Source organism: Anomaloglossus baeobatrachus, chromosome 7 (assembly GCF_048569485.1).
Source record: "Anomaloglossus baeobatrachus isolate aAnoBae1 chromosome 7, aAnoBae1.hap1, whole genome shotgun sequence".
NCBI classification, from domain to species: domain Eukaryota; kingdom Metazoa; phylum Chordata; class Amphibia; order Anura; family Aromobatidae; genus Anomaloglossus; species Anomaloglossus baeobatrachus.
In genome coordinates, this window is record NC_134359.1 from 244,626,765 (window position 1) to 244,649,196 (window position 22,432).

Sequence of the window (22,432 nt, forward strand, 5' to 3'; positions counted from 1 at the left end):
CAAGGTCACTCCGTGATCCCGTATTTGGACGATCTACTTATCAAGGCACCCTCTCAAGAGGCATGCCAACACAGCCTAAACGTGGCACTGAAGACTCTCCAGAGTTTCGGGTGGATTATCAACTTTTCAAAGTCAAATCTAACCCCGACCCAATCACTAACATATCTTGGCATGGAGTTTCATACTCTCTCAGCGATAGTGAAACTTCCACTGGACAAACAGTGCTCGCTACAGATAGGGGTGCAATCTCTCCTTCAGGGCCAGTCGCACCCCTTGAGGCGCCTCATGCACTTCCTAGGGAAGATGGTAGCAGCAATGGAAGCAGTTCCTTTTGCGCAGTTTCATCTGCGTCCGCTACAATGGGACATTCTCCGCCAATGGGACGGGAAGTCGACGTCCCTCGACAGGGAGGTCTCCCTCTCTCAGGCAGCCAAGGAATCTCTCCGGTGGTGGCTTCTTCCCACCTCATTGTCAAAAGGAAAGTCGTTCCTACCCCCATCCTGGGCGGTGGTCACGACAGATGCGAGTCTATCAGGGTGGGGAGCAGTGTTTCTCCACCACAGGGCTCAGGGTACGTGGACTCGGAAAGAGTCCACCCTTCAGATCAATGTTCTGGAGATCAGAGCAGTCTATCTTGCCCTCCAAGCCTTCCAACAGTGGCTGGAAGGCAAGCAGATCCGAATTCAGTCGGACAACTCCACAGCGGTGGCATACATCAACCACCAAGGGGGAACACGCAGTCGGCAAGCCTTCCAGGAAGTCCGGCGGATTCTGACGTGGGTGGAAGACACGGCATCCACCATATCCGCCGTTCACATCCCAGGCGTAGAAAACTGGGAAGCAGACTTTCTCAGTCGCCAGGGCATGGACGCAGGGGAATGGTCCCTTCACCCGGACGTGTTTCAGGAGATCTGTCGCCGCTGGGGGATGCCGGACGTCGACCTGATGGCGTCACGGCACAACAACAAGGTCCCGGTTTTCATGGCACGGTCTCACGATCACCGAGCTCTGGCGGCAGACGCCTTAGTTCAAGATTGGTCGCAGTTCCGACTACCGTATGTGTTCCCACCTCTGGCATTGTTGCCCAGAGTTCTCCGCAAAATCAGGTCCGACTGCCGCCGCGCCATTCTCGTCGCTCCAGACTGGCCAAGGAGGTCGTGGTACCCGGATCTGTGGCACCTCACGGTAGGCCATCCGTGGGCACTACCAGACCGTCCAGACTTGCTGTCTCAAGGGCCGTTTTTCCATCTGAATTCTGCGGCCCTGAACCTGACTGTGTGGCCATTGAGTCCTGGATCCTAGCGGCCTCAGGTTTATCTCATGAAGTGGTTGCCACCATGAGACAGGCTAGGAAACCATCCTCCGCCAAGATCTACCAGCAGGACGTGGAGGATATTCCTATCTTGGTGCTCGGCTCATGGAGTTTCTCCCTGGCCTTTTGCATTGCCTACTTTTCTTTCCTTCCTGCAGTATGGGTTGGAAAAAGGTTTGTCGCTTGGCTCCCTTAAGGGTCAAGTCTCCGCGCTATCCGTATTTTTTCAGAAACGCCTGGCGCGACTTCCTCAGGTACGCACGTTCCTGCAAGGGGTTTGTCATATCGTCCCCCCTTACAAGCGGCCATTGGAGCCCTGGGACCTGAACAAGGTTCTAATTGCTCTCCAAAAGCCGCCTTTCGAGCCTATGAAGGAGGTTTCCCTTTCTCGTCTTTCACAGAAAGTGGCCTTTCTAGTGGCGGTCACGTCTCTTCGGAGAGTGTCCGAGCTGGCGGCGTTATCATGCAGATCTCCATTCCTGGTGTTTCACCAGGACAAGGTAGTTCTGCGTCCAATTCCAGAATTTCTTCCCAAGGTGGTATCTTCCTTTCATCTCAATCAAGATATCACTTTACCGTCTTTGTGTCCGCATCCAGTTCACCAATTTGAAAAAGGTTTGCATTTATTGGATCTGGTGAGAGCACTCAGGATCTACATTTCCCGCACGGCGCCTCTGCGCCGCTCGGATGCACTCTTTGTCCTTGTCGCTGGTCAGCGTAAAGGGTCGCAAGCTTCCAAATCCACCCTTGCGCGTTGGATCAAGGAACCAATTCTTCACACCTACCGTTCTGCTGGGCTTCCGATTCCATCAGGACTGAAAGCCCATTCTACCAGAGCCGTGGGTGCGTCCTGGGCATTACGGCACCAGGCTACGGCTCAGCAGGTGTGCCAGGCGGCTACCTGGTCGAGTCTGCACACTTTTACCAAGCATTATCAGGTGCATACCTACGCTTCGGCGGATGCCGGCCTAGGTAGACAAGTCCTTCAGGCGGCGGTGGCTCACCTGTAGGAAAGGGCTGTTTGACGGCCCTATCACGAGGTATTCTTTTACCCACCCAGGGACTGCTTTTGGACGTCCCAATTGTCTGGGTCTCCCAATTAGGAGCGACAAAGAAGAAGGGAATTTTGTTTACTTACCGTAAATTCCTTTTCTTCTAGCTCCAATTGGGAGACCCAGCACCCGCCCTGTTTTTCTTAGGAAATTTGTTTTTTTCGGGTGCACATGTTGTTCATGTTGAACAGTTCAGTTCTCCGAGGTTGTTTCTCGGGTTGAATTTGTATTTAAAACAGTTATTGACTTTCCTCCTTCTTGCTTTTGCACTAAAACTGAGGAGCCCGTGATCCCACGGGGGGGTGTATAGCCAGAAGGGGAGGGGCCTTACACTTTTAAGTGTAGTACTTTGTGTGGCCTCCGGAGGCAGTAGCTATACACCCAATTGTCTGGGTCTCCCAATTGGAGCTAGAAGAAAAGGAATTTACGGTAAGTAAACAAAATTCCCTTCTTTCTTGAGAATTTAGATTGCAAAGTTAGTTGTTTATACAAGCACTTTGATATTTTACCCATTCATAACCTTGAGTATAACCCTTTAACAACCAGCATAGCTGTGATGTAGTCACACATTGTTTTTTCTTCACAGGCATCTGTATAATGACGAGAAGGTCCCAACGTTGGAGGAGGCTGTTAAGGAATGTTTACGTCACAATTTAGTGATTTACTTTGATGTTAAAGGCCACGCGGCTCAGGTAATAATATAACCGGATGGGTATAGTGCACGGAGGACCAATGTGGAGGGACAGGGGTTTATCCCGAATGTTACTTTCCTCCATACTGCTCCGCTACAAAGTGATACGGATATGAAACCTCCCATCCTTTTTGATATAAAGCGTGTGAACAGTACATGGTGTTACCATAATCACTAATATAATAATAGAAAAAAAATCCCAAAAGGTCTAATGCCATAAAATATGGAATCCTAAAGAACCCTAATTAGTTAAAAACCACGTTCCAGGCCAAATTATCAGAAATCCAATCCAACCACCCATTGTCTTTAAATTGAAACCTTCTCATTGACTCCAAAATTTCTTCCCACACTTCCAAATGTGACCCACATCCCTCTCCCAGTGTCACAAGTGTGTCACGACCTGATATACTCTCAGGGGGATCTGGGATCAGAAGGTCACAGTGTATTTATTGTTGATCGAAGATCTGCTTTAGGCCTCTGCCACACTCACGTGAAAATCACGCACGTGCCGAGAGACACGTATTTTCCCTGCGTGTTGCGTGCAGGTAAGTGCGTGTCTCTGGTACGTGCGGGACACGTGTGTTCTACGTGTGCTATCCGCGATAACACACGTAGAACCAATAATTATCATACTCACCTGGTCCTTCCTGATGTCCTTCCTGCTGTCTGTGGTGCTGATCTTCGGTCTCCAGCCCTCCCGTCTCCCCGCTGCTGCTGCCAGGCAGTGAAGTGAATATTCTATGAGATTAATGAGCGGCGGTCGGCAGCAAGAGGCAGCAGCGGCAGAGACAGAAGAGCTGGAGAAGGTGAGTTAATGTTTGTTTTTTTTTTTCACTGACACGTGTGTTTTCTCCGGCGCGTGTCACACGGGACCGCATCCACACTACACTCGTGTGGTACGGGTGCGGGCCGTGTGACAGCCGTGCTGCGGGAGAAATCACTGACATGTCAGCGCTTTGAAAAACGCACACACGTACAAACGCACACGGACACACGTTCCGTGTGGTTTTAAGTGTGTGTGCCTGCTACAATAGGGTAGCATTGCTGAACGTGTCTTCGTGCCGCCGGTACATGTAAAAAATGGCAAACACGTGCCGGCGGCACGGATGTGTGTTGCAGGCCTTAGTGCCTGCTCATCGTTTACCCTGAGATGGAGTGTATTTAATTTCATCCAGTACTGAAGGGGTTAAGGTTAATTTGTATCCTGCAGTGATCTAACAAGTAGTTGTAATCTCAGCTGCAGCCACTCCCTTCTGCTATAAATATCCGCTTTTCACTCCTCCATATGCCGGCTATAGCTCATACCTATGTTGTCCACTTTGGAGGAGCCAGTCTCTGGAGAAGCTGAAATGTCGCTTCTGTTGCAGCTGAGAAGTTCCTGCTGTTGAGTGTTATTTGTTGTGTCTTTCCTCACCTGTTTGTCTTACCTTCCTCATGTCTTATTGCAGTGATGAGCCTAGCATCTCGCTGACTTTTACTAGTCAGGGTGAGTTCAGGGCCTGCGATGGGCTAGTGCACACGGGGAAGGACCTGTATAGGGACGTTAGGGAGTGCAGGGATCAGTCTCAGGTGAGTGTTAGGAGGTGACCCTGCTCCCGTCTCCCTAGCACCAGGGCCTTCCTGTCATGATCCAGGCCGGCTTTTCCCTGCTGCTGGTTACACCCAGCTCTGGCTTGGTCATGTCATGGGTTAACTTCCCTTGCCTCGTTCTGGATCCCAGGATGCTATATATTGCCTCTGTACCTATAACTCAGTGCCAGTGATATTTCTGCCTTGCAGCTTGTATACTGGCTCTGGTGAGTGTTCCCGATCTGTCCTGCCTCCCTGCTTCCATGCCCTGACCTGTACTCTTCCCCTGTTCGTCTGCCTGTCCTGATCTGTGACTTCCCGCTCCTGTCTGTTGTTTGTGTTTCCCTCTGTATACCTGATCTCCCGGCTTCCGACTCGGTTCTGTTTTCTGACTTGACATTGATCCTCCCTTTGCAGTGACTCGACTTTCCTGGCTGGACCCTGACTGTTTGACTACTCTATTGCCCCCTGGTGGTTCGCTTGTTAACTGCCTGGTGAAGTTACTCTGCTGTACTTCAGCTGCTTTTCTGTTACAGTGTTTCTTCGTCTCTCCTTTACTACTCTGCTGCCACCTAGTGGGGATTACGCTGTACTACGTATTACTAGCCTTTGTACAGCGTGACACTTCCCCTGTATTGTTACCCTGGTGTTCCCTCTGTGTTGTGAGTCCTCTTGTAGCGCGGTGGCTCAGTGGTTAGCACTGCAGTCTTGCAGCGCTGGGGTCCTGGGTTCAAATCCCACCAAGGACAACATCTGCAAGGAGTTTGTATGTTCTCCCCGTGTTTGCGTGGGTTTCCTCCGGGTACTCCGGTTTCCTCCTACACTCCAAAAACATACAGATAGGGATTAGATTGTGAGCCCCAATGGGGACAGTGTTCCTGATGTATGTAAAGCGCTGCGGAATATGTTAGCGCTATATAAAAATAAAGATTTATTTTATTTTATTTACTCTTGTACCTGACGTGACACCTGCAGTCACATCATGACACCATCTGCTTTTAACTAGGTTTATGGGATCCCCCAATATATTCATTTAACAGAGCTTTGAATAATATAAATATAAGACCCTTAGTAACTTTAGTTTCCAGCTCCATGAGTAGAAATAGAAAGGTGTGTAGTTCCCTCCTGAGCCCGAACTCCCCAAACCTATCCAGATGGAGAAGATACCTCAAAAAATGGTTATTCCGAATAGGTGGAGCGTTCCCGCATACCCACCCACTTCTTATGGGCCCCCCAAATGTTATGTATAAGAAGCAAACTGGGATTACGTCTTGATTTAGCTTTAAAGTTATGTGTTTCATAAAGCTGTAAAAGATTTTTTCCACCCAAGAATCTCAACAATTGGGCCTCAGCCTCTTGTGTCTCTTCTAACGCCCCCCCCCCCCCCCCTTTAAAACAAGTTATGACCTATCCGCATGATGGGTGATAACTTTCGGATCGGAGGGTCTCCCACCCCTGAGACTTGCACCAATGGGTAGAAAGGAGAATTTTTATCCCTGTTATAAAATAGAGGGGCAGGTTGGACACCCAACTATCTCTCCATTCATTCTCTCAGAAAAAGCCGAGCTCAGCAGCCCCTTAAAGGGAACCTGTCACCAGTTTTTTGCCCTATAAGCTGCGACCACCACCAGTGGGCTCTTATATACATCATCCTAACATGCTGTATATAAGAGCCCAGGCCGCTGTGAGGACATAAATAACACTTTATAATACTCACCTAAACTGGTGGATGTGGCTCAGATGGGCATCTTCATCCTCCGGTGCTGGCGCCGCCTCTTTCGGCCATCTTTGTCGCCACCTCCGTGGTCCTTCTGAAGCCGCGGTGCATGACGTGTCCGACGTCATCCACACTCGCCGGCATTCAGGTCCTGAGCAGGGCAGATCAAAGCATTGTAGTGCGCCTGCGCAGGACCGGCGAGTGTGTATGACGTAGGACGCGTCATGCACACAGGCTTCAGAAGGAGGACGAAGATGGCCGAAAGAGGAGGCGCCAGCACCGGAGGACGAAGACGCCCATTTGAGCCACATCCACCGCAGCGACAGGTTTAAGTGAGTATTATAAAGTGTTTTTTTATGTTATACCCCCGGCCTGGGCTTTTATATACAGCATGTTAAAATGTTGTATATAAGAGCACGGTGGTGGTGGCTGCAGCTTATAGGCCCCAAATCTGGTGACAGGTTCCTTTCTAGAAATGAATGGAGAAACGGTAGAACATGTGCACCACTGCTCCAAGGTTAAAAGTGCCCTGTTATGTTGATCGGTGCCGTCCCCACCAATTAATATGATATCACCTATCCACAGCACTTGTTTTCTCTGGACATCCCCTTTAATTTCACCCTCTGCCATAAGAAGGGAATTTTGTTACTTACCGTAAATTCCTTTTCTTCTAGCTCCAATTGGGAGACCCAGACGATTGGGTGTATAGCTACTGCCTCCGGAGGCCACACAAAGCACTACACTTAAAAGTGTAAGGCCCCTCCCCTTCTGCCTATACACCCCCCGTGGGATCACGGGCTCCTCAGTTTTAGTGCAAAAGCAAGAAGGAGGAAAGCCAATAACTGGTTTAAAAACAAATTCAATCCGAAGAACATCGGAGAACTGAACCATTTAACATGAACAACATGTGTACCCGAAAAAACAAAAATCCCTAAGAAAACAGGGCGGGTGCTGGGTCTCCCAATTGGAGCTAGAAGAAAAGGAATTTACGGTAAGTAACAAAATTCCCTTCTTCTTTATCGCTCCTAATTGGGAGACCCAGACGATTGGGACGTCCAAAAGCAGTCCCTGGGTGGGTAAAATAACACCTCGTGACAGGACCGTAAAAACAGTCCTTTTCTACAGGTGGGCAACCGCCGCCTGAAGGACTTGTCTACCTAGGCTGGCGTCCGCCGAAGCGTAGGTATGCACCTGATAATGCTTGGTGAAAGTGTGCAGACTCGACCAGGTAGCCGCCTGGCACACCTGCTGAGCCGTAGCCTGGTGCCGTAATGCCCAGGACGCACCCACGGCTCTGGTAGAATGGGCTTTCAGCCCTGAGGGAACCGGAAGCCCAGCAGAACGGTAGGCATCAAGAATTGGTTCCTTGATCCACCGAGCCAAGGTGGATCTGGAAGCTTGCAACCCTTTACGCTGACCAGCGACAAGGACAAAGAGTGCATCCGAGCGGCGCAGGGGCGCCGTGCGGGAAATGTAGATTCTGAGTGCTCTCACCAGATCCAACAAATGCAAATCCTTCTCACATTGATGAACAGGATGAGGACACAAAGAAGGTAAGGAGATATCCTGATTGAGATGAAAGGGGGATACCACCTTAGGGAGAAACTCCGGAATCGGGCGCAGAACCACCTTGTCCTGGTGAATCACCAGGAAGGGAGATTTGCATGAGAGCGCTGCTAGCTCGGACACTCTCCGAAGCGAGGTGACCGCTACTAGAAAAGTCACTTTCTGTGAAAGTCGAGAAAGGGAAACATCCCTCATAGGCTCGAAAGGCGGCTTCTGGAGAGCAACTAGAACCCTGTTCAGATCCCAGGGCTCTAACGGCCGCTTGTAAGGAGGGACGATATGACAAACCCCTTGCAGGAACGTGCGTACCTGAGGAAGCCGTGCTAGTCGCTTCTGAAAAAATACAGATAGCGCTGAGACTTGTCCTTTAAGGGAGCTGAGCGACAAACCTTTTTCCAAACCGGATTGTAGAAAGGAAAGAAAAGTAGGCAATGCAAATGGCCAGGGAGAAACTCCCTGAGCAAAACACCAAGATAAGAATATCTTCCACGTCCTGTGGTAGATCTTGGCGGAGGTTGGTTTTCTAGCTTGTCTCATGGTGGCAATGACGTCTTGAGATAATCCTGAATACGCTAGGATCCAGGACTCAATGGCCACACAGTCAGGTTCAGGGCAGCAGAATTCCGATGGAAAAACGGCCCTTGAGACAGCAAGTCTGGTCGGTCTGGTAGCGCCCACGGTTGGCCTACCGTGAGATGCCACAGATCCGGGTACCACGACCTCCTCGGCCAGTCTGGAGCGACGAGGATGGCGCGGCGGCAGTCGGACCTGATCTTGCGCAGCACTCTGGGCAACAGTGCCAGAGGTGGAAACACATAAGGGAGCCGGAACTGCGACCAATTTTGAACTAAGGCGTCTGCCGCCAGAGCTCGGTGATCGTGAGACCGCGCCATGAAGACTGGGACCTTGTTGTTGTGTCGGGACGCCATTAGGTCGACGTCCGGCATCCCCCAGCGGCGACAGATCTCTTGAAACACGTCCGGGTGAAGAGACCATTCCCCTGCGTCCATACCCTGGCGACTGAGAAAATCTGCTTCCCAGTTGTCCACGCCTGGGATGTGAACTGCTGATATGGTGGATGCCGTGTCTTCCACCCACGTCAGAATTCGCCGGACTTCCTGGAAGGCTTGCCGACTGCGTGTTCCTCCTTGGTGGTTGATGTATGCCACCGCTGTGGAGTTGTCCGACTGAATTCGGATCTGCTTCCCTTCCAGCCACTGCTGGAAGGCTTGTAGGGCAAGATACACTGCTCTGATTTCCAGAACATTGATCTGAAGGGTGGACTCTTGCTGAGTCCACGTACCCTGAGCCCTGTGGTGGAGAAAAACCGCTCCCCACCCTGACAGACTCGCGTCCGTCGTGACCACCGCCCAGGATGGGGGTAGGAAGGACTTTCCCTTTGACAATGAGGTGGGAAGAAGCCACCACTGAAGAGATTCCCTTGCCGCCTGAGAAAGGGAGACGTTCCTGTCGAGGGACGTCGACTTCCCGTCCCATTGGCGTAGAATGTCCCACTGTAGTGGACGCAGATGAAACTGCGCGAAAGGGACTGCCTCCATTGCTGCTACCATCTTCCCTAGGAAGTGCATGAGGCGTCTCAAGGGGTGTGACTGGTCTTGAAGGAGGGATCGCACCCCTGTCTGTAGTGAACGCTGTTTGTCCAGCGGAAGCTTCACTATCGCTGAGAGAGTATGAAACGCCATGCCAAGATACGTTAGCGATTGGGTCGGGGTCAGATTTGACTTGGAAAAGTTGATGACCCACCCGAAACTCTGGAGAGTCTCCAGTGCAACGTCCAGGCTGTGTTGGCATGCCTCTTGAGAGGGAGCCTTGACAAGCAGATCGTCTAAGTAAGGGATCACAGAGTGTCCCTGAGAGTGCAGGACTGCTACTACTGCTGCCATGACCTTGGTGAAGGCCCGTGGGGCTGTCGCCAGACCGAAAGGCAGAGCTACGAACTGAAGGTGTTCGTCTCCTATAACGAACCGTAGAAACCGCTGATGCTCTGGAGCAATCGGCACGTGGAGATAAGCATCCTTGATGTCTATTGATGCTAGGAAATCTCCTTGAGACATTGAGGCGATGACGGAGCGGAGGGATTCCATCCGGAACCGTCTGGCTTTTACGTACTTGTTGAGAAGTTTTAGGTCCAGAACGGGACGGAAGGACCCGTCCTTTTTTGGCACCACAAACAAATTGGAGTAAAAACCGTGACCTTGCTCCTGAAGAGGAACAGGGGTCACCACTCCTTCTGCCTTTAGAGTGCACACCGCCTGCAGAAGAGCATCGGCTCGGTCGGGAGGCGGAGACGTTCTGAAGAATCGAGTTGGAGGACGAGAACTGAACTCTATCCTGTACCCGTGGGACAGAATGTCTCTCACCCAACGGTCTTGGACCTGTGGCAGCCAAATGTCGCCAAAGCGGGAGAGCCTGCCACCGACCGAGGATGCGGAGAGAGGAGGCCGAAAGTCATGAGGAAGCCGCCTTGGTAGCGGGTCTTCCGGCTGTCTTTTTTGGGCGTGACTGAGCCCGCCAAGAATCTGAGTTCCTCTGATCCTTTTGAGTCCTTTTGGACGAGGAGAATTGGGACCTGCCGGAGCCTCGAAAGGACCGAAACCCCGACTGTCCCCTCCTCTGCTGGGGTTTGGTTTGTCTGGGCTGAGGTAAGGATGAATCCTTACCCTTGGACTGTTTAATGATCTCATCCAACCGCTCACCAAACAGTCGGTCACCAGAGAATGGCAAACTGGTTAAGCACTTTTTGGAAGCAGAATCTGCCTTCCATTCCCTTAACCACAAGGCTCTGCGTAAAACCACGGAGTTGGCGGACGCCACTGCCGTACGGCTCGTAGAGTCCAGAACAGCATTAATCGCGTAAGACGCAAATGCAGACATTTGAGAGGTTAAGGATGCCACCTGCGGCACAGATGCACGTGTGACAGTGTCAACCTGTGTAAGACCAGCTGAAATAGCTTGGAGTGCCCATACGGCAGCGAATGCTGGAGCAAACGACGCGCCGATAGCTTCATAGATGGATTTCAACCAGAGCTCCATCTGTCTGTCAGTGGCATCTTTAAGTGCAGCCCCATCCTCCACTGCAACTATGGATCTAGCCGCAAGCCTGGAGATAGGGGGATCCACCTTGGGACACTGGGTCCAGCCTTTGACCACGTCAGGAGGAAAGGGATAACGTGTATCCTTAAGCCGTTTGGAGAAACGTTTATCTGGATAAGCGTGATGTTTCTGGACTGAGTCTCTAAAGTCAGAGTGGTCCAGAAAAGAACTCAATTTACGCTTGGGATATCTGAAATGGAATTTCTCCTGCTGTGAAGCTGATTCCTCCACCGGAGGAGCTGGGGGAGAAATATCCAGCATTCTATTGATGGACGCTATCAGATCATTCACTATGGCGTCCCCATCAGGTGTATCCAAGTTGAGAGCGGTCTCAGGATCAGAATCCTGATCAGCTACCTCCGTCTCATCACACAGAGAGCCTTCCTGCTGGGACCCTGACCAGTGTGATGAAGTCGAGGGCCGCTCATAGCGAGCTCGCTTAGGCTGTCTGGGACTGTCGTCCGTGTCCGAACCGTCACACTGGGATGCATGGGACACCCCCGGAGCCCGGGGCTGTTCCAACAGAGGGGGACCAGGGAGCAATGATTGAACAGTGCCCATGGTCTGAGTTACTGGTCTAATGTAATAGAAATGCCTGGCTCACTCAGGATGAAAAGCTTAAGGTGCTCGGAAAAATATATATCCAAAAAGTGTAAAGAATCCGGCACACTCAAAAATTGATTTCAACAGATGATATTTCGTTTCAATGATTTTATTGTTCTTGTGAGGATATCAAAAACGTAATGTGTGTACAAGTCCAACGTTTCGACCAAAACATATGGTCTTTTTCAAGGACTTAAAGGTTATGGTATGGTATGTATCATGTGAAATATTCACTTTCGTGTATTTTATGTTACTCTTATAGCCTTAGTACCCTCACTTAAGTAGATAGAATGACTAACGTCCTCTTTTCTGGATAAAGTTTGGCAGAAAAGCTGGTCATCTAACAATCCAGGGCAGGAAAAAATAATATTCCTCATAGAATGTGTCAAAAAATTTTTTTCACTCATGAGAGGATCAGCAATTTAATTAGGATAAATCCACAGGTGAATATACCTATAGCTCATGATCTGTAGTTAGCTTGACAATCTATCAGCAAAAGCTGCAAACTCTGTCCCCGTCACCTGGACAGTATTCACAGGTGGTTCTCCCTGGGTCACCTCTAGCAGAGGCCCCGGCCGAGCAGTTGCCACAGGGGCCGAGCACTGCACACAGTGGGGGTCAGTGGAACCTGCCGGTAAAGAAGCCTCACATGCGGTACAAGCAGCATAGAAAGCCTGTGCCTTGGCACCCTTGCTTTTTGCGGATGACATGCTGTTGTCTCCTCTGAGCAATCTAGGAGGGTATATAGCCAGGAAGCACCAGCGACCGTACAGTGCAATGTATAGCGTACAAGCATAAAAATACAAATGTACACTTCGGCACTAGTGGGTTCAGCACCAGAGGCACCGCTTACCGCCCGCTCAAACGCGGGTGTGTGGTCGCCAGAATACCGTGTCTGGGTCTCCCAAAACTTGTCTCCCCTCTCCAGCTCAGACTGCACACAGGAATGGCTGCCGGCGTTCTGTGAAGAGGGGCGGACCGTGGGCGTGCCTCAGACAAAGTGCGGGAAACTGGTGTCCCACTGTGCCCAGTGTGAGGGCTGGAGTATGTAAAGTAGACTCCAGCCCTCTGCGCTGATGTTCTGTACAGCGTCCCGCCCTTCCCCTGACTGGCAGGCCTGGGGGCGGGAACGAAACGAAACTAGGCCGCAAAAGCCGGGGACTCGAGTAATAAGCGCGGCCGTCATACATGCACGGCCAGCGCGGAAGTCCCCGGCGCACCACAAGTCCCAGCCGCGCCGCAGCAAACTGACAGCAGCGGCCGGCGCGGCAGTTCCAAATACATATACTCCTTCAGCAGAGCTGTAGTGAGCAGTGGCACAAGCGTGCGCGCTGTTGTCCCCGGCGCACTAACACACCCAGCAATGCTGCAGTGTGTCTGCGTCTGTGTGGGGACACAGAGTACCTTGATGAAGCAGGGCCCTGTCCCTGACGATACTCAGCTCCATATGCAGCAGTTCCTTTCAGGGGCTGTGGATGGAGCACGGTCTCAGTGCCTGGAGACCAGTAAAATCCCACTTCACCCAGAGCCCTAAGGGGGATGGGGAAGGATGCAGCATGTGGGCTCCAGCCTCCGTACCCGCAATGGGTACCTCAACCTTAACAAACACCGCCGACAAAAGTGGGGTGAGAAGGGAGCATGCTGGGGGCCCTATATGGGCCCTCTTTTCTTCCATCCGACAAAGTCAGCAGCTGCTGCTGACTAAACAGTGGAGCTATGCGTGGATGTCTGACCTCCTTCGCACAAAGCATGAAAACTGAGGAGCCCGTGATCCCACGGGGGGTGTATAGCCAGAAGGGGAGGGGCCTTACACTTTTAAGTGTAGTGCTTTGTGTGGCCTCCGGAGGCAGTAGCTATACACCCAATCGTCTGGGTCTCCCAATTAGGAGCGATAAAGAAATAAAACTGTACATGAGGTCACTGTAGTTCACTTGGCTGGGACTCCCTATAGACGTCTGACATCTAGTGGTCAAACACTAGTATTACACTGTCCTTATGACTGCAGCAGGACAACTCTACCCGGTCCTAATGTATTCCTTATTCACAAGTTTCTCCACTTTTTATTGCAAATCTGTGATATTATCAAAATTATAAGATTTATTTTGATTGAGCTGATGTAATCTTTGTTGTTTATTTCACTTACTGTTGGACGCGTATACTGTGATCGTTTAGGCTATGGTCTTTATTGTGGCTAATGAAGAGTACTATTATTTTTCAGGCTGCTGATGCTCTCAGGAAGATGTACATTGACTTTCCACATCTCTACAATTGCAGCATTGTCTGTTCTTTTGAGCCAAGTGTCATTTATAAAGTAAGTAGCAAATCACCTCCATTTACTGTAACAAGGGGTTTGCCCCTGCTTGGACTCTCTCCCAATGAATTAGAAAGTGACATTATATAGATAATCATGCTGATGTGCCCTTACATGACCCAAATGTTCTGTCCTGTGTCTTATGCAGCGTTCCCTGTAAGCTGTACATGCTCCTAATAGCTTCTCTGGTGTCAGCGCCTCCTCTTTCGGCCATCTTTGTCCTCCTTCTTCTGAAGCCGGGGTGCATGACGCGTCTATGTCATCCACACTAACCGGTATTGAGGTTCTGCACAGCCGCACTATAATACTTTGATCTGCCCTGCTCAGGGCATATAAAAGTGCGCCTGCACAGGATCTCAATACTGGCGCATGTGCATGACGTAGAACGCATCATGCACCCACTCTTCAGAAGAAGGAGGACAAAGATGTCCGAAAGAGGAGACGCCGGCACCGGAGAACGGAGACACCCATATGCACCGCACCGACAGGTGAGTATTATAAAGTGACTATGTTCTACACAGTGGGCTGGCTTTTACAGTCAGGGCCAAAAATATTTGGACAGTGACACAAGTTTTGTTATTTTAGCTGTTTACAAAAACATGTTCAGAAATACAATTATATATATATAATATGGGCTGAAAGTGCACACTCCCAGCTGCAATATGAGAGTTTTCACATCCAAATCGGAGAAAGGGTTTAGGAATCATAGCTCTGTAATGCATAGCCTCCTCTTTTTCAAGGGACCAAAAGTAATTGGACAAGGGACTCTAAGGGCTGCAATTAACTCTGAAGGCGTCTCCCTCGTTAACCTGTAATCAATGAAGTAGTTAAAAGGTCTGGGGTTGATTACAGGTGTGTGGTTTTGCATTTGGAAGCTGTTGCTGTGACCAGACAACATGCGGTCTAAGGAACTCTCAATTGAGGTGAAGCAGAACATCCTGAGGCTGAAAAAAAAGAAAAAATCCAACAGAGAGATAGCAGACATGCTTGGAGTAGCAAAATCAACAGTCGGGTACATTCTGAGAAAAAAGGAATTGACTGGTGAGCTTGGGAACTCAAAAAGGCCTGGGCGTCCACGGATGACAACAGTGGTGGATGATCGCCGCATACTTTCTTTGGTGAAGAAGAACCCGTTCACAACATCAACTGAAGTCCACAACACTCTCAGTGAAGTAGGTGTATCTGTCTCTAAGTCAACTGTAAAGAGAAGACTCCATGAAAGTAAATACAAAGGGTTCACATCTAGATGCAAACCATTCATCAATTCCAAAAATAGACAGGCCAGAGTTAAATTTGCTGAACAACACCTCATGAAGCCGGCTCAGTTCTGGAAAAGTATTCTATGGACAGATGAGCCAAAGATCAATCTGTACCAGAATGATGGGAAGAAAAAAGTTTGGAGAAGAAAGGGAACGGCACATGATCCAAGGCACACCACATCCTCTGTAAAACATGGTGGAGGCAACGTGATGGCATGGGCATGCATGGCTTTCAATGGCACTTGGTCACTTGTGTTTATTGATGACATAACAGCAGACAAGAGTAGCCGGATGAATTCTGAAGTGTACCGGGATATACTTTCAGCCCAGATTCAGCCAAATGCCGCAAAGTTGATCGGACGGCGCTTCATAGTACAGATGGACAATGACCCCAAGCATACAGCCAAAGCTACCCAGGAGTTCATGAGTGCAAAAAAGTGGAACATTCTGCAATGGCCAAGTCAATCACCAGATCTTAACCCAATTGAGCATGCATTTCACTTGCTCAAATCCAGACTTAAGACGGAAAGACCCACAAACAAGCAAGACCTGAAGGCTGCGGCTGTAAAGGCCTGGCAAAGCATTAAGAAGGAGGAAACCCAGCGTTTGGTGATGTCCATGGGTTCCAGACTTAAGGCAGTGATTGCCTCCAAAGGATTCGCAACAAAATATTGAAAATAAAAATATTTTGTTTGGGTTTGGTTTATTTGTCCAATTACTTTTGACCTCCTAAAATGTGGAGTGTTTGTAAAGAAATGTGTACAATTCCTACAATTTCTATCAGATATTTTTGTTCAAACCTTCAAATTAAACGTTACAATCTGCACTTGAATTCTGTTGTAGAGGTTTCGTTTCAAATCCAATGTGGTGGCATGCAGAGCCCAACTCGCGAAAATTGTGTCACTGTCCAAATATTTCTGGACCTAACTGTATATACAGCATGTTAGAATGCTGTATATAAGAGCCCACTGGTGGTGGCCACAGCTTATAGTCACCAAATCTGGTGACAGGTTCCCTTTAACTGTCTTATTAATGGGAAGTGTAGATGTAGCAATTCCATGTGATTAATTTGCAGATTTCTCTGCAGATTTTGCTAATAATTTCCCAGGATTTCACCCCCAGGGGTTAAATCAATGAAGTTTTGTTGATAGAAAACACATGTAAATTTACGCAACAATTGCATGTCATTATCAAAGCTCCATCTTCATGTATTGTGCTACAATGTGCAGTGCAGATTTTGAGCCGCAAATTCACCACATTTGGACTTCACCTAAGAGGGATCATTGCTGTAATTTCATCGCTGAGCATCGGCATACAGCACATCCCCTGCAGTTTACACTACAGCTCCACATTGTGGGAGATGTATCAGAACTGGTGCAAAGGAAAAGCAGAGTGGTTCCTCATCACCATTAGACTCATTGATTCTTTGCAGCTTCTATCAATCATGTCTGTTGCTCCTTCCATATTAATGTTTCTTTTGATGTTGTGTGATGTGCAGATGAGACAAGCCGACATCAATGTGGTCACCGCTCTGACACACAGGCCGTGGAGCCTCAGCCATCTTGGGGATGGTAAACCTCGCTTCGACTCCATTTGGAAGCATTACTTCTACGTCTCGATGGATGTCCTGCTGGACTGGGCGCTGCACCACATCCTGTGGAATTTCTGCGGAGTATCGGCCTTCTTAATGCAAAAGAATTACATTTCACAGTAAGGTCACTTCACTGATCATGACGGGGAGCAAGAGTTAGCATCGTAGGGGACAGCTGATGTCTAGGGCTAAATTCACAAAATGCATACAGCTGCACACAAAAATGCCATCAATGTATAAGGGAACTCTGGTACTGCATTACTGCTATATGAAAAAATGAGATCCGGACTTACATGCATTGGCCAATTCATAAACTAAAAATCTCATTTTTTCATATAGCAGTATTGCAGTACCAGAGTTCCCTTATACATTGTTGGCTTTTCAGTGTGCAGCTGTATGCATTTTGTATTTGCTAGGTTTTTTTTCAGCTGGCCCCTATTCACATTTGTAGGATGTGCGGGTCAGTCTTTTTGAACTATTTGTAGGGCTAAATTCATGACATTCAGCTTCTCCAAAAAGTCATCCTTGGAGTTTTGATGGAGAACAATAACCTGCCAGTCAAAAGTTATTAACAGTCAGGGTTGGATCCATTTTACCTTCCTTACACCTTCAGTGGTCTGCTGCTCCCTGCCATATATAGTCTAGATATCCCTTCTTGTCTCTGGTTCTTACCCTGCTCTGTATTATTGATCCCTGTCTTTTGACCTCTGCCTGCTCTCTGATTACTCTCCTGCCTGCTGTTTTTGTACCTCGTTGCCATCTCCTGTTTGACCTTTGCCTGATTTCCTGACTACGCGCCTGCCTGCCGATTTTGTCCCTTTTTGTACCTCCTGGTTTGACCTTGCCTGACGACTACTCTTCTCTGGATTGCAGCTTTCTATAGGCGATGATCTCCTGGACCCTGTAATAATTTCAGCTCTGTGTACAGGGTTTAAAGGGTTTCGGGGTTCTCAGGATCCTGTTGAGTGGGCGGCTTTCCTCTAGTCTGTCCATGACAGCCATCCTGAGACTGTGGTTCTAGGCAGGCATTACAGTTTAATAAAAATGTCCCTGTGCTGAGATAATGTTATATGTGTCCCTGCTTTGTACTGTGTAAAGGCCATGTCGGACTGTACAGGGATATGGTCTGATCATACCACATCTCCTGGGGACCTTCTCAAATCTTATATTGGTACTCCATCTGATGGAAAGGTCATCAATAGTAATGTAAAGGAAAACCACTTTCAAGCAAAGACTTGACAGCCTCACGTATTCCAATGAAGCTGTCAAGTTTGGGTCAGAAGACCAACGGCCAGTCCTTGTATCCTGGTACAGTCTGTACACAGACCAAGTTGCACAGACATCTGGATGAGGGTTAAAGGTTTATTCCCATCTCCAAGATCCTATCCCAGTATGTAGTAGGTAAGAAGATTAGCAAATACCTCTCAATTAGAAATGTAGTCTTGTTTTCCTGATAAGTAGTGTCACTTACCTCATGTGCAGGGCATTGCAGGAGCTTAGGTATCCATGGTTAAGACCACTATCAACTAACTAAGTGTCCCTATATGTGTGACTATAACCTTGGATACCTAAGCTAAGTGAGTGACATAGCTTTTCAGAATAACTATTTGTAGCTATAACTTTGGATACTTAAGCTCCAGCAATGCCCTGCACATGAAGTAAGTGACGGAGATTTTCAGTAGAACTATCTTACATTTCTAATTGGAGGTATCTGCTATTATTATTATTATTATTAACCTACTACATGTTGGGATAGGATCTTGCAGATGGATACATCTGAAATGACAAGAGGAGACGTGAATGGAGGACTAATGTAATCTGACTCTCTACCCTGCAGGAATTACGTGGAGCAGTGGAACAAGAGAGGCATTGAAGTGGTGGCGTGGACAGTCAATACAGCCACGGAGAAGCTTCACAGTGAGCGCGTCCTGCACACTAACTTCATCACTGACAGCTTGGTAGAGGATTGTGACCCTCACTACTGAGCTGCCCACCACGGTGCTGCCTGCGGCAGAATAACAAGGATATTACACTATTTCAGAATCACCCATTATGTAATCTCTGGTGTTGACACGTTTTTCCTTTCAGAAATAATTTTATGAGGTGGTCAATCCGAGCCCACCTGACTGATTAGGAGGCTTCTGCTGCTGAGAAGGTGGACTCACAGTAAAGGCACAGCAAGGAAAATCCCAGCAATATGTGTGCTTGGCGATTATTGTTAATGAATGCGTTGATCATTTATAAGAAATAAAATATATATATATATATATATATATATATATATATATATATATATTTTATTTCTTATAAATGATCAACGCATTCATTAACAATAATTTATATTTATTCATTAACAATCTATTTATATATATAATGAAGAATCTGCTCAAATACCTCAGGAAAGATGATGTGCAATAGAATCTGATACATGGACTCCGTCCACCCTTTAAATGATTCATATAATCACTCATTCAAGGGATAAGTGCTAAACCATAGATATGTTCTCAGGATCAGGGTCTTACGGCCTCAGATTAATATTTTATTAACTCATTTGATCACTATAAAGGAAACTAACTTTATACAAAATCAGTGACATGTCGAGGAGCGCAGCATAATTTCAGAAGAACCCAGGCTAAATTATCTGAAAGTAACAGATAGGGATAAGAGTGCCAGTATCCGCCATGTATTATTATTATTTTTATTTTTTTTTAAATCATATTTATATTAATGAAAGTTCATTAAAACACAACACAAATAACACAAAAAGGTTGGATAATCTAGAAAACCATAACCAACATGTTTCAAACCTATACCAGGTTCTTAGTCATCGTCACATACTGTGTTAATACAAAATGAATATATATTTTCTAATATATACCCTGTTTCCTGCAAAAAATAAGACCTATCCCAAAAATACGTCCTTAGGATTTTTGTGCTTTTTTTGGAGTATGTTTAAAATATAAGCCCTAATTGTGATTCCATAAGGAAGTGTCCAAACCACTACCAAAGTTAAAGAATAGAGCAATGACTCTTCAAAACAAAGAACGGAGACCTCCCCAAAAGAAAGCAGACACCCCCACAAAAGAAAGAAGACACCCCCACAAAAGAAAGCAGACAGCCCCACAAAAGAAAGCAGACACCCACAAAAGAAAGCAGACCTCCCCAAAAGAAAGCAGACACCCACAAAAGAAAGCAGACCTCCCCAAAAGAAAGCAGACACCCACAAAAGAAAGCAGACCTCCCCAAAAGAAAGCAGACACCCACAAAAGAAAGCAGACCTCCTCAAAAGAAAGCAGACACCCCCACAAAAGAAAGCAGACATCCCCAAAAGAAAGACACCCCCAAAAGAAAGCAGACACCCCCACAAAAGGAAGCAGACATCCCCAAAAGAAAGACACCCCCAAAAGAAAGCAGACACCCCCACAAAAGGAAGCAGACATCCCCAAAAGAAAGCAGGGGGAAACTTTTCTCCTTGCAGAGACTGGCAAACCAATCTGGCTGTCAGTGGTGAGGAGTCTTATAGCTGCAATGCTCCTCTGGGAGCTCCTCTGCAGATATAAGATTCCTCACCACTGACCGCCAGATTGGTTTGTCAGTCCTTCTGCCCCCTCCCCCCCCAAAAAAAACAAACACACTCAGCAGACTCCAAACATCTACAGTTGGCAAGTGCTGATGGTGGATGGGCTCTCACATAGAGATCTGCATCCTTGTCAGGTCTCTCACCGTTCCAGCTGCATTACACTGCAGCTCTCACAAACAGATTGGGTACCAGTATCCCTCCATTCGAGTGATACTACCTCCGGTCATCAGGTGGAGCCTACCATTGTAGAACGCAGGCAGATCTGACAGCAATGCAGATTTGTATGTGAGAGCCCATTCACTGGCCAACTCTAATTGTTTGGGGTCTGGTAAGTGCAATTTTTTTAGGGGGTGCCTGCTTTCTTTTGGGAGTAAATTTAGCAGTACATAGAGAATAATAAATTTAAGCAGGTAATTTAACCCTTTGTAAATATGGTATGTACCCACCACTTTGGGTCTGGTTCTGCACCATGAGAATAGCAGATCAGATAAGACAATGTGCATCTGATCCAGAAATAGGAATAACACAAACTGTTGATGTTCCAGAATGTAATGACTGATTATATCTGAATAAATGTTGATTTTTTTTTTGTTCAAGAATAAATGTGGATTGTTGTTTATGGGAAAATATAAGACATTCTTTGAAAATGAAAATAAGCCCTAACGCATCTTTCGGAGCAAAAATTAACATAAGACCCTGTCTTATTTTTGGGGAAACACGGGTATAATAGGTAGCATTCATGAGAATTGATGATACGTGAAACATTGCAGCATCAACAAGAAACAATGACAAACATACAGAATCGCAAATGTATACAAAAAGTCATCCTTTATTAGGGAACACCAAAAATGTTCTGATCGACGATATTATTTGGGCCAAATTTACATGCTTTGATGAAACCTCTTATAAAAGTGATATTTTTTAAGAAGCTTTATTTAATAAATGGGATTATTGTTATTTTTTTTTTTAACAATATAAGGATTTTTCTTGGCTGATGCTGGAACTCTTATTCTTACCTACTGCTTGAACTACTTGGTAACCACCACCCCAGAGCTTCTACAGGCACCACCCCTGAGAAACCAGCCAATCAGCTCCAGGGATTTTTGAGCTGAAGAACATTTTTTGTTGGATTTCTTTTGATATTAATTATCTTGTGTGTGTTGGGATAGGACACTTCATTTACTTTTGGCCAAGATTATACTGAAGATAGGTGTGTAAACCATTTTGGTTTCAGTCAGGCAGGGAAACCAATATGCACATGGGGGCTAAGGATATTGGATTTTTAACATACCTGATCCCATTTTCAGGAGATAAGCTTGCACCATATGTTTGGTAGCAGAAAAACAAAATATGCACACCTGCCCCTTTCTAAAGCCTGCTTTACACGCTGCAATGTATCTTACGATATGTCGGCGGGGTCACGTCGTAAGTGACGCACATCCGGCATCGTAAGGTACATTGCAGTGTGTGACAGGTACGTGCGATTGCGATTGAACGGTAAAACGTTCATCACATGCACATCATACCTTTCTCTAGAATTGCACGTCAGGTTGTTCATCGTACCCGGGGTAGCGCACATCACAGTGTGTGACACCCCGGGAACGATGAACAGATCTTACCTACGTCCTGCGGCTCCCGGCCCACAATACGGAAGGAAGGAGGTGGGCGGGATGTTTACGTCCCACTCAGCTCCGCCACTCTGCTTCTATTGGCCGGCTGCCGCGTGATGTCGATGTGACGCCGAACGTCCCTCCCACTCCAGGAAGTGGACGTTCGCCGCCCACATCGAGGTCGTATGGACGGGTAAGTACGTGTGACGGGGGTTAATCCTTTGTGCAGCACGTTCAACAAATTGAACGTACCACACATACGATGGGGGCGTTGCAAATCGCATACGATATTGTATGTGAAATTGCAACGTGTAAAGCGGGCTTAAGTCTGCTCCTTCATTTCTCACCAGCACTCATATGCATTAGATATGTCAATTGAACCAGCTATTTCCCCAAGATCAGTTGATTCCCTGTTCCCAGATGATGTTAATAGAGAAAAGCATTGGGTGGTTGGACT

General features: G+C 47.5%; 1 protein-coding gene across 1 annotated transcript in view; it reads left to right on the plus strand.

Annotated features, from left to right (window-relative positions):
- Nucleotides 1-19,075, plus strand: part of GDE1 (glycerophosphodiester phosphodiesterase 1) — a 32,976-nt gene extending 13,901 nt beyond the window's left edge. The window contains exons 3-6 of the mRNA XM_075317998.1: nucleotides 2,951-3,056; nucleotides 13,843-13,935; nucleotides 16,693-16,904; nucleotides 18,623-19,075. Coding sequence (XP_075174113.1) covers nucleotides 2,951-3,056; nucleotides 13,843-13,935; nucleotides 16,693-16,904; nucleotides 18,623-18,770 — 559 coding nt within the window. The 3' untranslated portion in view covers nucleotides 18,771-19,075. The remainder of the gene's footprint in view (nucleotides 1-2,950; nucleotides 3,057-13,842; nucleotides 13,936-16,692; nucleotides 16,905-18,622) is intronic.
- The last annotated feature ends 3,357 nt before the right edge of the window (nucleotides 19,076-22,432 follow it).